Source organism: Quercus lobata, unplaced genomic scaffold (genome assembly GCF_001633185.2).
Source record: "Quercus lobata isolate SW786 unplaced genomic scaffold, ValleyOak3.0 Primary Assembly Scq3eQI_89, whole genome shotgun sequence".
In the NCBI taxonomy this organism is placed as follows: Eukaryota; Viridiplantae; Streptophyta; class Magnoliopsida; order Fagales; family Fagaceae; genus Quercus; species Quercus lobata.
The window spans coordinates 63,581-76,858 of record NW_022154777.1 but is presented as its reverse complement, the minus strand read 5'-3'; the positions used below and the strand labels follow the sequence as shown (position 1 = coordinate 76,858).

The window sequence follows — 13,278 nt, the reverse complement described above, 5'->3', positions numbered from 1 at the left end:
CTTTTATATGAAAAAAGAATGACAATTTTTTTTTCCAAACCAAAGGATTACCAAGTGCTTGTAGTCACACTCACATGGCCTACTTAATAGTCACATATCTACCACCGCGTGCCCTTGGTGTGGTGGTCACTCCACAAGTACAAATGCTTGTGAGGTGTGGGGGGTAACAGTTGGGGTTCAAGTCACCAGGAAAGAGCTTCACACACGTATACACTTAGATTAGGTTAGAATAAAAATTCTATCTTGAATTAAAAAAAAAAAGTCACATACCTTATTTAAATTATTTAATAAATCATGTAATTTAATGAATATTGATGGTCTTATGAAATGACACATAATAGTTTGGAGACTTGGGGTAGATTCCTAGCTCCAACCCATTTTGGAGAAGTAGTTTCTAGACAAGTTCCAACTTGTCCGACCAAAAAAGAAAATCAAACCTAAAAATGTTATACAGCTTAATCAATAATCATGTACTCATGTTTGATAAAAAAAAAATTAAATGATCTTAAAATTTTAATAATAAGCTCGATTCAATTTGGCTCAATTTCAACCTATCTCACAAAACCCAAGAATACCAGGTTCTACTTCTGCAAGTTATGTCGACAAAAAATCCTCATTATTATTGTACATGATTATTCAAAACAAATTAAAACATATTTTGTAAGAGAACTTGAGTTTTAGGTTATGTTTGGTTTGAGAGACTAAGGAAGAAAAGAAGAAAAGAGAAGGGAAATAAATTTCATTGTTTGGTTAGGAATCATGATGGACTGGGGTGAAGAGAAAATCCATAGCCCGCCATTTTCTTTCCTCCCAAGAAAAAGATAGTTCTTAGGGTGAGACCAACCAATAAAGTATATTTCTTTTCATTTCTCCCTCACAAACCAAACAAGTAAAAGAATTTCATCAAAAAAAAAAAAAAGTAAAAGAAAATTATTACCCTTTCCTCTCCTCTCCTCTCTCTTCCTCCCTTTCCTTTCCCTTCCTTCTCCCTTGTTTTTGCCAAACATAGTATTAAGTTTCAAAAAGTGAAAATCACAACGGCCTTGTCATGTTACCTGGGGAGATATTTATGGTGAAATCACCAATTCAAAGAAATCTCCTGTAAAAGTTGGCATACACCTTGTTTTACTTGAGAAAGAGATTTGCTTGTCGAAAACAATTGCTATTCTCGTAGCAGATTTTGTACTAGTGAAAAATTGCAGCGTTAATCAACCCGATGATTAATAGTCATTTTGAGTTAAAAGCCATCCATATTCCATGGGATTTGAGGCATGTATGTTAACTAAACAACCATAGCCACTTACCGTAATTGTCTTTGTCTAATGGAAAAAAATTACAAAAATGATTTCCTTTGTCAATGTTTGGAACAAATATCACGGTTCTAAGTAGTATTAGTTTGCATTATTTCACAATGCACATCTCCAACATGTTTGACCAGCATTTCCAGTGTAATTTCCTACATGTTTTCCATTGTTGGGGTGCTCATATTCTCGTGTTTAGAAGAAAAAAATTTCCTATCATATTTTGATCATTTTGCAAAGCTTTTTTCTTTGGGAATTTCCACAGAACATTTAAACTAGCAACTATGTACTTCAGTTATAAATCCACCATATATCAACCTTGGGTTTCATCTCTATGCATCGATATATACATATAGATGAAGACAAAATATAGAACAATGGAATCAACTGTGCATAAGATATACCAAGAGCCTTGTAATTCAGTGACGTTACCTACTCTTATGAGAATCGGGATTTGAATTTCTCCTCATTGTTATAACTATTGAATTATCAAAAAAATAGCTGATATAATATCTCAATATAAACAGTAAACAACAAATTTTTTCCAAAATATATATATATATATATATATATATGAAATGCAGATCAAATATCTTATAAGTGTAGCAAATACATGGTGTGAACCAACACAATCTACACATTTTTTAGTTTCCCTCAAATAGGAATGATTTTTCAGTCGGGGAAGAAATATCATACAGACCACTTCCAATTGAAGCAAATGAATCCCAGCAGTTGTTTGACAGACTATCGTTTGGGAAAGTTTGACCACTCTGCAGAAAAGTCACTAGAAAGAAATCCATACTCAAGTAGACCAGCTCTGTAAAGAAGGTGCCACCAGCAGCATCACAAGCTAAGCTATTCCATCCAATAAGATGACAAATCATCATCACAATCTCATTACATGATCCTTTTCTAAATTTTTAACTAGCACTCCAAAGTAATTTCCGAGTCATTGCTGGTGGGGCTAATCCTGGAATATCCCTGATGTCCTTGTTGTTTGGGTTCACGAGCTGAGACATAAAAATAAATAATTCACGAAATAAAAAATTAAGCAAATTGAAAGAAAAGGGCAATGCAGTGTTATACCGCCAGCTCTTTCACAAGCTAATGGCTTTTGACAGTCACATGAGACTGCAAAGACATGAAATGTTCTTGGTGATTAAGACACCAACTCACTATGAAAGGTTTAAGACGTGTTGATATGAATAATGTAGAAGCTCTAGAAGGTTATCTCCCCAAAAAATTATAAAATTATCTTAAAGGCCTCGAAATAGATACTTTCTGGACAATACTGTTATGAAAACAACCAAGCGATTCATCCTTGAACTCAAAGTTATCTGCAACTTAAGTAGTTAAGTTCCCAAAAAAATCTGTAAGTTCCAACTTCTTTTTTTCTCGACATAAATACGTCTAAATTTTACTGGTTTTCAAATGAAGCCGATCTCCACCAATTTTATGATCCAAGTCTGTAGCAATCATCAAACTATATTCAACTGATATACGAAAATTAAAATTATTGTTTCCCTCTTACATATGTTGTGGACAAGAAATCTATTCAGAAAGAAAAGGAATTGAACTTCTCCTAAAGATGACATCAAGTTGCAATCTGTGCATTACCAACGAATATGAAAATCTGACAACAATTAGATTAACTCTTCTACACCCACATGTACTGTGTCTGTTTCCTTTCCTTTTTATTTAGTGGAGTTCATTATTATTTTCATAAGAAAAGGGTATACTGAACTAAATTCTTTTACATTTTATTTGGGTAAGCAAAAAATGACTTGGATTCACTACAATTAACTACACCATTTGGCATTATAAAAGTCTTTTCCTGCAGCTTTTAGGCAAATAAGGGTTAACCAAACAAGTTCAACCTGAGATCAGCTTGCTCATAAAAGCCCCAATTGAAGCATAAAAACAGGTTAGGAAATACTATATATACAGTTATACACATTTAAAAACAATAGGCCTGTGGGCCTCCACAGTCAAAAAAAATTTTGGGGGGGGGGGTGTGTGGAAGGCCTAGTATTCATAATAATGAAGCTACATCTATATAATAAAGGGACATTATGGATTCTATTCCAATTTGTTATCAGATGGCAATAGCAGAATCAAATATTTAGAAAATAAAATATTGTTAATGGCAAAGAAAATGAAAGATAATAATATTACCTTAACAATAATGATGGCTATGACTCCAATGACAATAAGGAAGAGTAAAGCCATAATACATTTATCAGTTGCAACCTAATGAAATAAATGAGGTAAGTAAAATACGTAACAACTAATAGTCAATATATGACAAGAACTGGAAGAAGATACTTTTAGAGATTGACCTGCCTACCAAGTTCCTTCACAAGTTGAGAAGCTTTCTTGATCGAGAAATGGATAGAGTCCAGCTCATTAACAACCTGACCCATTTGTTCAGTCTAAACATAAATATAATAGACTTCTTTAGTTCCATGGCAATGAAAATTTTTGAAAGATTAAACGAAACAAAAGAAAAGGAGAGATTTGATATGACTAAATAAACTGCCATGAAGTCCATTTTTTTAAAGCTGAAAAACTACACACCTGTGCCTTGAGTGCTGCCGCAGTCTCTGTTCCAAAATTGACAGTGTCTTGAACAGTCCACAACAAACAACGAGATACAAAAATTATTTTTCTTTTGCAATGATTCCATACTTTAAAAACAGTAAAACTAATTTTATATTTTCTTACTCTTTTTTTTAGAGGCGGGGGGTGGGGATATGAAGTACAAGAGTTAGTTAAGATTTTCCATAAATAAGACAGAGGAAACCATGATCACACTTCAAAATAGCCTATGAAACTTATCCATTTCCAACTTGCCAAAATAAATAAAGTTATTTCATAACAAAATGATCATCAGAGAACATCCAACCTTTTTTGACCTCTCGATGGCTTGATCAGTCTCATCCATCATCCAGTTTCCACTACCTACTAGCTGTTGATTTGTCATGGCTGCAGACATATAGCCACTGCCTCAGCATTAAATATACTTTATAATTGAGAAACATTTAACATATAAAGTACTTGAAGTAACATATATTGGTATGAAATATATCAAACACAGGGCATGCTTCCAGATTAAACTTAAAGATATGCATTGGTTACTTTAAAAATGGAAATTTACAATTTTTGAACCATCAAAAAGATATTTTACATAATATTACTGTGACACTGATTTCATGATGCCAATGAGAGTGAGACTAACATTTTTATATTGTCATTTCTTCTTTACTTTTCACGTTTGTGTGCACAGCACTCACTACATTGCACACAAAGATATTCTCAAAGATAAAACAAAAGCCTTAAACTATAAAATCATTGATATATCATCCAGCAAGATTAAAGCCATCAAATTGGCAAGCACTAAGGGGACTATAGTGTTACTTGCAGCCATCAATGCTAACTCCATCTGTAATGCATATTACAATGAATCACTAGAGAGACACAGAGTTTTTAATTCAATATGAAATATTAAACTGCCGTGAAATCCATTTTTTTTTAAAGCTGACAAATTACACACCTGATCCTTGAGTGCTGCTGCAGTTTCTGTTCCAACATTGATGGTGTCTTGAACAGTCTACCACAAACAAGGAGATACCGAATTTATTTTTCTTTTACGATGATTCCATACTTTTTTGAACAGTAAAACTACTTTTATGTTTTCTTACTATTTTTTTTGGGAGGGGTGGGGGGTGGGGGGAGATATGAGTTAGTTAAAAACATTCCATAATTTGTTCAGGTCTTGATACAAACCAGTGCAAGTGATGCTCAAGGCAAAGCTAAAAAGACTAGTACATTTTAGAAATACAAGATAAAATTCCACCTATAACCTTCTACAAGGAAATAGAGAAGAATGATAGGAAATAATGATACACTTGAAAATAAACATTCCATAATTTGTTTAGGTCTTGATGCAAACTAGTGCAAATGATGTTCAAGGCAAAGCTAAAAAAACTAGTACGTTTTAGAAATACAAGATACAATTCCACCTGTAACCTTCTATAAGGAAATAGAGGAGAATGAGAGGAATTAATGATCACACTTCAAAATAGCCTACAAAACTTATCCCTTTTCAACTCACCAAAATAAATAAAACTAATTTCCTCACAAAATGATTATGAGAGATAATCCTACCCCTTTTAACCCCCAATGGCTTGATCAGTCTCATCCATATCCGGTTTCCATTATCTATTAGCTGTTGATTTCTCATGGCAGCATGCTTATAGCCACTGCCTTAGCATTAAATATACTTCATAAATGAGAAACATTTAACATATAAACTATAAAGTACTTGAAGCAACATATATTGATATGAAATATATCAAAAATAGGGCATGATTCCCGATTAAACTTAAAGGAAAGCATTGGTTACTTTAGAAGCAGCAATTTACAATTTCTGAACCATAAAAAAGGTAGATGTTAACAAATATACTTTAGACACAATACTGCTGTGACACTGATTTCACAATGTCAAGGAGAGTGGTTTTTTCATATTATCATTTCTATCTTAACTTATCATGTGTGTTTTTGTGCACTCACTAAATTGTATAAAAAGAATTCTCAAAAATAAAAATAAAAAAACTATAAAATCATCAAAATATCATTAAAGCCATCAATTTGGCCAAGAGCATAGGGTTTTAAAGAGTTACTTGCACCAGCAAATAGCAGCCATCCACGGTAACTTCATCTGTAATACACATTACATCAAACACAACCACTAAAGTAGCTACCCAAACCAACTTCACTGTGAGGCATATGAAGCTGGCATCTTTTCAGCTGATACAGAAACTATTATAATTATTTCTATTAGACAAAATTCTAGGACAAATCCACAACCAAATAGAAATGTGTTTATCAGGTATCCAAGAATTACAACAAAAATGCATAAGCCATAGGTTTGTATGACTATTTAAACCCATAACTAACTCTTATTTTAGCATGAAAGGCAGCCAAGAGTAGTAGACACATTAGTGAAAACTAGCACATGGGTGAAAAAGATGTACACTTACACGGTGCTAGCAAGACATTATCTTCCCCACATCCTTTGGTGCCACGATCAAAGAGATCAATTCTCTTGTTTTCAAGATTTGACACAAATCTGTATCCACAACAAATTGAAAACAAAATTATCTCTGCTGCTTTAAGAGCCAAAATAATGGTAAATTGTGACTGATGTTAACTTACTGCTTTTTAAGAGTAACCTATGATCTGCATAGAGTATGAACATCTTTCAGTGCATTTGGAATACAAGATTTAATCAACTGATATAAAACTAAAATTTTGGAAAAAATCTATAATATCTAAAGGCTAAATAGAAATAAAGATAACAACACACCATTGACTGTTTTTTCTCATTCAGCATCTTGTTAGTGACTGGATGATTTCTACTCTCCAAATCCTTGGTTTGTCAGGTGAACACGTCGATAACCCTGAAAAGGCAAGACTAAATTGTCTTTCTAACTAGAAAATAAAAACTAACAAAAATGGAAAAGGATAAACACCTGTTTTATATGGGTAACTAGAAGTCACACACCTGCATAGGATTCAACCCATGAGCTATCCTCCACCTCTTATTTAGGTAGGGAGGAGACGGCATTTGACCCAAGGAGCATTTGCAAAAGGAAAATGAAAACACATACAAAACATCAACTACAGCAGCAGAAGCATTATATAAGACTGTTTTCTAAAGAGTTTTTGCTAAGCCATTAATATTATCCCAAATACCCATCGATGTTTGAACCAGCGACCTCACCACCCATCCCATACTTGTCTCAGATCACCAGTTTTGTTAAGTAGCAACTTTCAAGCATCAATTAGTAAAGTAAAACGTTTTCTTTGGGAAGAAATTAAACATCCAAGGTTATAGGCAAATTTTAATTATATCTAGATCTTAACATTGCATAAGTCCTTAAGCATATTATTTACTGAGTTTTACAGGATGTTCATGGTATTGAAATTGGAAATAGCTTAAATGGGGTGTAGATCCAGAATCTCTGTCCTACATTGCAATATATAACATCTATGTACAAGACTCAATGTTTCACTGTAAGTGACAGTGAATCTATAGTTGATACAACAAACATAAGCGATACGCAATAGCTCGCCTTTTAACAAGGCCTATTAAGAGTTAAAACCATATACTGCAAACATTTAAACTCTACTGAATTACAAGTGTCATGAGTCATGACATGTCATGTCAGGTTAAGAAATATGACTACCAGTGAGACAGTCGACCTATGTCTGCAGGGTAGTTCACATTATGGATGCTGGTTGTGGGTTTGCTAGTTTCTGCATACTATCCCCTGGGATATACAAACACATGTCCTTTGCACCGAAAGATGATAGGATGAAAACCCAAAGGAAGTGTTGGTGCGTACTAAATACAGAAAATTCATTGTACAAATTATAACACAATACCATTGAAAAATTGTAATATTTATTCACTTCTCATTCTTTGATTACCAAACAGAAAAAAGTTTTGCAAACTTCAATTCACTTTTTTGTTACTTTTCTTTTTCTAACTTCAATTACATGCAAGCGTGCAAATCATAGAGCAAAATCAACATCTAAGGAGCCAAGCTAGGAGACTTTTGTAAATCAATATGAATAATAGTCCCAAACGCCAGTAAGGAAAAAAGAAAACATTATTATATATGTCGGACCGTTGGTGAAAAAGAAAAACAAGAATTATAACAAACCGTTACCGAGGGACAAGAAATCTCAATATGCATTTGTATTGTAGTAGAAGTTTAACAGAGCATTACATATACTTAGCCCAAAATAACATAAAATTAACAGAAAAAGAAATGCTAGTATATGTCCCAAAAAAAGAAGAAGGAAACAACTAGATTATATAATGGTAGGAAGAAAGATGATAACTCACAGGTAAAAGATGAGGAAAAAAATTCTCTTGACTGGATTCCTCACAATCTATGCCCGTGTCCCATCGTCCCAGACTTCCTCCCAATCATCCGAGTCTTTGATGTGATGTCTTGCTTGTTTAACAAACGGAACCCTACTGTCTCCACCTCCACGCTCCCGGTAGCTTGTAAACTCAACTTCATGGAATCCCTTCTCATCAATAGACCAGCCAGGGGTTTCCAGATCGAAGAAATTCAAATAGTGCAGGCTCAGCGCAAGGTGATGCGATTCAATTTTACCATATTCTGACGCAATACGTTGAAACCATACTTTATTCGATTTGATTTCAATCAGATAATGTGAGTGATTATAATGCTCGCAGGGTACAAAAACAACGCACAAAAGAATTGCCCACAACTCATCAAACCCCGACCGTGGCAATTGCATGTTCACTGAATAATCGCATCTGTGGAAACTTGGAGATGCCAAAACTGAACTATCACGTATGTTGGCCTTTTCAAATCCATTTGGAATTTGTTTTACAGGAAGAACGTAAGGTAATCTCCCCACTAATTTACCACTTGTTAGTCCCTGAAATATACAAAGCGTGATGTTGAAAATTACATTATAAAAAATAATAATAATAAAAAATTAAAACCAACACACAGACAGAGATAGCTAAATAGATAGATATATACTGAAGAAGAGTATTAGGTAATTTCCCAAGTACATGATATTTAGAAAACAGAGAGAGAAATACCTTGACACAGAATTGAATATTGAAGCAATTGACACACGCGACACAGAAATCAAAGTGACGACACCAGAAGGGACAATTTTTTGGGCTTTCTGGGAATCTCTCCAGTGTGGTACAGTTGTTTACATTTATATTACAATCTTGTGACCGAATATCTGGTAACCATCGAAGCCTCTTGCAACCATCCAAGTTGAGCCTTGTAATTCTAGAGAGTTGGGAGATGCTTTCAGGAAGACACAAAAGATTTTCGCAATCACTTAAATTCAAATGCCGAAGGGCAGTCAAACGTCCAACGGAAGATGGCAACAATTCTATTGCTATTCCTCTTAGAGAAAGATTAAACAGGCTTTCAAGATTCCTTAGATTCTCTGGCAAGTTGACAAATTTTGAGCATTCAAAAAGATGAAGATTTTTTAGCATCTTCAAACTACAAATGTTGCTAGGAAGACACAAGATTTTTGCAATCACTTAGATTTAACTCCTGAAGGGCAGTCAAACGTCCAACGGATGATGGGAACACTTCTATTGCTGCTCCTTTTAGAGAAAGAACAAACAGGCCTTCGTTTATCTAACTTCAATTATACGTAGGTGTGCAAATCATTGAGGAAAATCAACATCTGAACAAGGCAAGGTGTCTTTTGTAAATTTCTTCAGCATGAACCACAGACCCAAATGCCGGAGCCGGTAAGGAAAAAAGAAAACATTATTATATACGTCGAACAGTAACAAAGAATTACAAAAAAACCGTTACAGGGGGACAAGAAATCTCAATATGCATTTGAATATTAGTAGAAGTTTAACAGAGCATTACACATATGCTTAGCCAAAAAAAAGAAGAAGAAAGTTGATAACTCACAGGTAAAAGAAGTGAAGAAAAGAATTCCCCATCATCCTCATCATGGGCTTCGCATATTTTGGTTGGGATCTTCAAACCCTAGATTTCATCACCAACTGAAGAAAGCATCTCAATTGGGATCTTCAATGTCTTGCTTTTATACCACACGAAGCCCAATTTTCTCCACCTCCATGCGCCCGGTCTCTATTTCAAGCTCAACTTCATGGAATCGCTTATTATCAATCTCTGTTGGAAGTAAACATTCCTTGGACAGACTATGCAGCCAAAGATGATGCGATTCCACTTTAACATATTCTGACATATAATATGTACGAGACCATTCCCCTCCATATTCTGCCGTAATTTTAATAAAAAAAGTAGGGTCTCCAAGTCCAAATGCGTAATAAGTCATTAGGCATTCATCCACTTCAAAGAGATAGTCCAGTTGGTAATCATGATTACGCTCCTCGGTGGGTTTAAAAACAATGCACAAAACAATTCCCCACCACTCATCACACCCTGACCCTGACCCAGACCCAGGCAATTGTATCTTCACTTTTTTTATTATAGTGGGTCCCACAGATGAATAACAACGAGAGGCCAGTTGTTCTGCTTGTGCAGTCAAAATGCTGGAAAATTAAAGGCTCTCTAGTCTAGTCTATGAAAATTGATTAAGGCTCCTTCATCCATGTAACCTTGTCTGAGAGGAATAAGAACTTACATGGAAAAAGAAGGAAATAAAAAAGGACGAGATAAATTGAAAGATAAAAGAACAAGTCATTTTCATGCAAAATTAGATAAGAGAATTGAAACAAGATATACGGCTTGTTCATACTGAGGAGAGTCAGATTGGTTTTTAAAGTTGGGTCACTAATGCATGTGACCAGGTCACATCAGCTCGAATGCGTGGCAAGCAATGAAAATGTTAGATGTTTGAATAAAGGACAATAAAGAAACCTTGCTAAACGTGGTGAGGCTTTTGATTAACCTTCACTATATAAACTGGTGAAAAGTCTTTTGAAGAAAATTGAACTCTGAGCATAGGATAAACATTATAGTTTAAACCAGTACGTGCATGCCAAACTAGTATGGTATTAACATCATCCAAATTCTTAAGCACTAATCTTATAGGGAATTAACTTCAATAAAAGTTGCTATTGTCTATGGTTCACATGGATGCTCAGTTGTTCTGCTTGTGCAGTCAAAATGCTTGAAAATTAAAGGCTCTCTAGTCTAGTCTATGAAAATTGATTAGGGCTCCTTCATCCATGTAACCTTGTCTGAGAGGAATAAATACTTACATGGAAAAAGAAGGAAATAAAAAAGGATGAGATAAACTGAAAGATAAAAGAACAAATCATTTTCATGCAAAATTCAATCAGTTGTCACATCTACAAAGTAGAGAGAGTACATCAATCATATGGGACTCTTGTTTGTTCTTTGCATGGGAACCGAACCAATTGTCACCAACCACAGTACGAGAGTGTTGGATTTAAACCAAATCTACTCATTATTCAAGTCTTTAAGGGCAAATATGTAATTAAAGCCCTCATTATGAAAAGACGTTAACACCCTTCCTTCGCAAACCAATTTTCTATCTCATCAAACCAATTCGCCAAGCTCACCACTCACATGTTAGCATTTACAATAAGAATCTATATTTCTATCTCCTCACTTGTGTAAAATTTTTGGTATATTTTATAATAAGAATCTTTTTTTTTTTTTACACAGAAATTTTTTCAAATTAAAAATGATGCAAAATTAAACTTGAGTGTTTTTTTTTTTTTTTTTGTTTGGTTAACAAGCTTAATTATATATGTGGTCTCTATTTGAGACACGGACTATCTAAGTTCAAATTATTATTTTTAACTTATTGATGAAAATATAACTTATCCATTTGGAGTAAAAATGTCATTTTTCTTCATACCCATTAAGAAAGGAACATAGATTTTAAGATGGATATTATAATACCATTGCAAATTTTTTTAAAAAAAATGCTTGCCATCTTTCTAGTTTTATAAATCTAATTTTATAAGTTTATAATGAAAATAAGTCTATTTAATTAGGTCATATGATGTAATCTCAATTATAATTTAATTATTAATAATTTGCATAATTAAGTCAAATGATATAATCTCAATTATAATTTAATTATATAGAATTTGCATAAATTTTTGAAGGGGTAAAAATTGTATTCACGATTTTTCTTTTATATAAGAAAAGAATGACAAATTTTTTTTCCAAACCAACAGATTACTAAGTGCTTATAGTCCCATGCCTTGTTTAAATTATGGATAAAATTTAGCTATAAAATTGGTTGTAACCTAAGACTACAACCTCACTCAATATTTTTTTATTGAAGGTAAATTTTGGCAAGTCCACTGAATTACATCTTCTTATTATATTCTCTATACTTGCAAAATTTCTAGAAAATTGAATATCAATAGTTATGTTATCAATAAATTGTTTAAATTGCAAATTTTTATAATTTAAAATTATGCATAAAATATAAGCTTATATATCATATAGTAAATAATATCCGATTGACATAAAATTTTACATGTGTATTAAGAAAGTAAAGAACACGCAATTCAATGATTAAATTTTCAAAATATATAATAATGTCTATTTTATTAAGTAAAATTGTAGCCTTAAGCTACATCTAATTTTGTAACTAAACATTATCCTTAAATTATTTAATAAATCATGTGATTTAATATATATTGATGGATCTTATGAAATAGCACATAATAGTTATGAGACTTGGAGTAGATTACTAGGTCCAACGTTAGGGATGGCAATTTTTCCCCGCCCCGCTTGACCCGCCCCTCCCCACTTCGTCCCGTGGGGGTTTTCCCCGCCCCGCAAAGGTGGTGGGGCGGGGATGGGGCGAGATTTTAGACCCACACCACGGGGCTGGGCGGGGATGGGTTTACACTTTTTAGACCCACCCTGCCCCGCCTGGCCCCACCCATCCCCGTCCCGCCCCTCATTAATAAGGGTTAAATTGTAATTTTATTCTACCCTAAATTCCTACTATTTAAACAAAAATATTATCAGCTTATTTTATTCTACCTAACGTGGCTCTACCTCTTTTTTCTCTCTAGCAAAGTTGGAAATAAGGTACCAATTTTAACTTTTTTTTTTTTTTTTTTTTTTTTTTTTTTTGTCTTTATTGGAAACAAATTTATATACTATTGAATTGATGATTTCATTCATGATTCATACGGTATTTCTCAACTTACTTTTCATCATGAACATAATATAATTTTTTTTAATGAGTTACGGGTCTGTGGCTCTAAATATGTGTCTGTGTCATTGTTTTTGTAATTTTATGTGGGCATTTGGCTGCTTAACAACACCATTTCTTTAAGTTTGTTAAAATTTTATTTTATCATGTTATGAGATTTTTGTTGTGATATTGTCTTGTTAAACATTTAGATAATATTATTTAGTTTTTGCTAAAAATTAGTTTAATTTGATAGGATAAA

General features: G+C 33.5%; 2 protein-coding genes across 9 annotated transcripts; both read right to left on the bottom strand.

Moving 5' to 3' along the window:
• Positions 1–1,879: 1,879 nt before the first annotated feature.
• Positions 1,880–7,093, bottom strand: LOC115973337 (novel plant SNARE 11-like). Its single transcript, XM_031093592.1, has 10 exons — positions 7,059–7,093; positions 6,344–6,432; positions 5,984–6,021; positions 4,855–4,911; positions 4,643–4,743; positions 4,217–4,303; positions 3,879–3,969; positions 3,641–3,733; positions 3,477–3,551; positions 1,880–2,311 (listed from the first exon to the last, which is right to left on the bottom strand). The coding sequence occupies exons 1-10, from the start codon at positions 7,091–7,093 to the stop codon at positions 2,222–2,224; spliced, it is 756 nt and encodes a 251-aa protein (XP_030949452.1). The 3' UTR covers positions 1,880–2,221.
• On the bottom strand, positions 4,223–10,317 carry LOC115973338. Of its 8 annotated transcripts, none has more exons than XM_031093596.1 (8): positions 9,809–10,316; positions 8,956–9,600; positions 8,218–8,786; positions 6,670–6,763; positions 6,519–6,542; positions 6,344–6,432; positions 4,855–6,021; positions 4,223–4,286 (listed from the first exon to the last, which is right to left on the bottom strand). In XM_031093596.1, the coding sequence occupies exons 2-3, from the start codon at positions 9,370–9,372 to the stop codon at positions 8,265–8,267; spliced, it is 939 nt and encodes a 312-aa protein (XP_030949456.1). In that variant the 5' UTR covers positions 9,373–9,600; positions 9,809–10,316; the 3' UTR covers positions 4,223–4,286; positions 4,855–6,021; positions 6,344–6,432; positions 6,519–6,542; positions 6,670–6,763; positions 8,218–8,264. The 8 variants fall into 8 exon arrangements, with proteins under 8 accessions (XP_030949456.1, XP_030949457.1, XP_030949455.1 ...); XM_031093597.1 differs by having other exon boundaries at positions 4,223–4,303; positions 4,855–4,911; XM_031093595.1 differs by having other exon boundaries at positions 4,855–4,911.
• Positions 10,318–13,278: the final 2,961 nt, after the last annotated feature.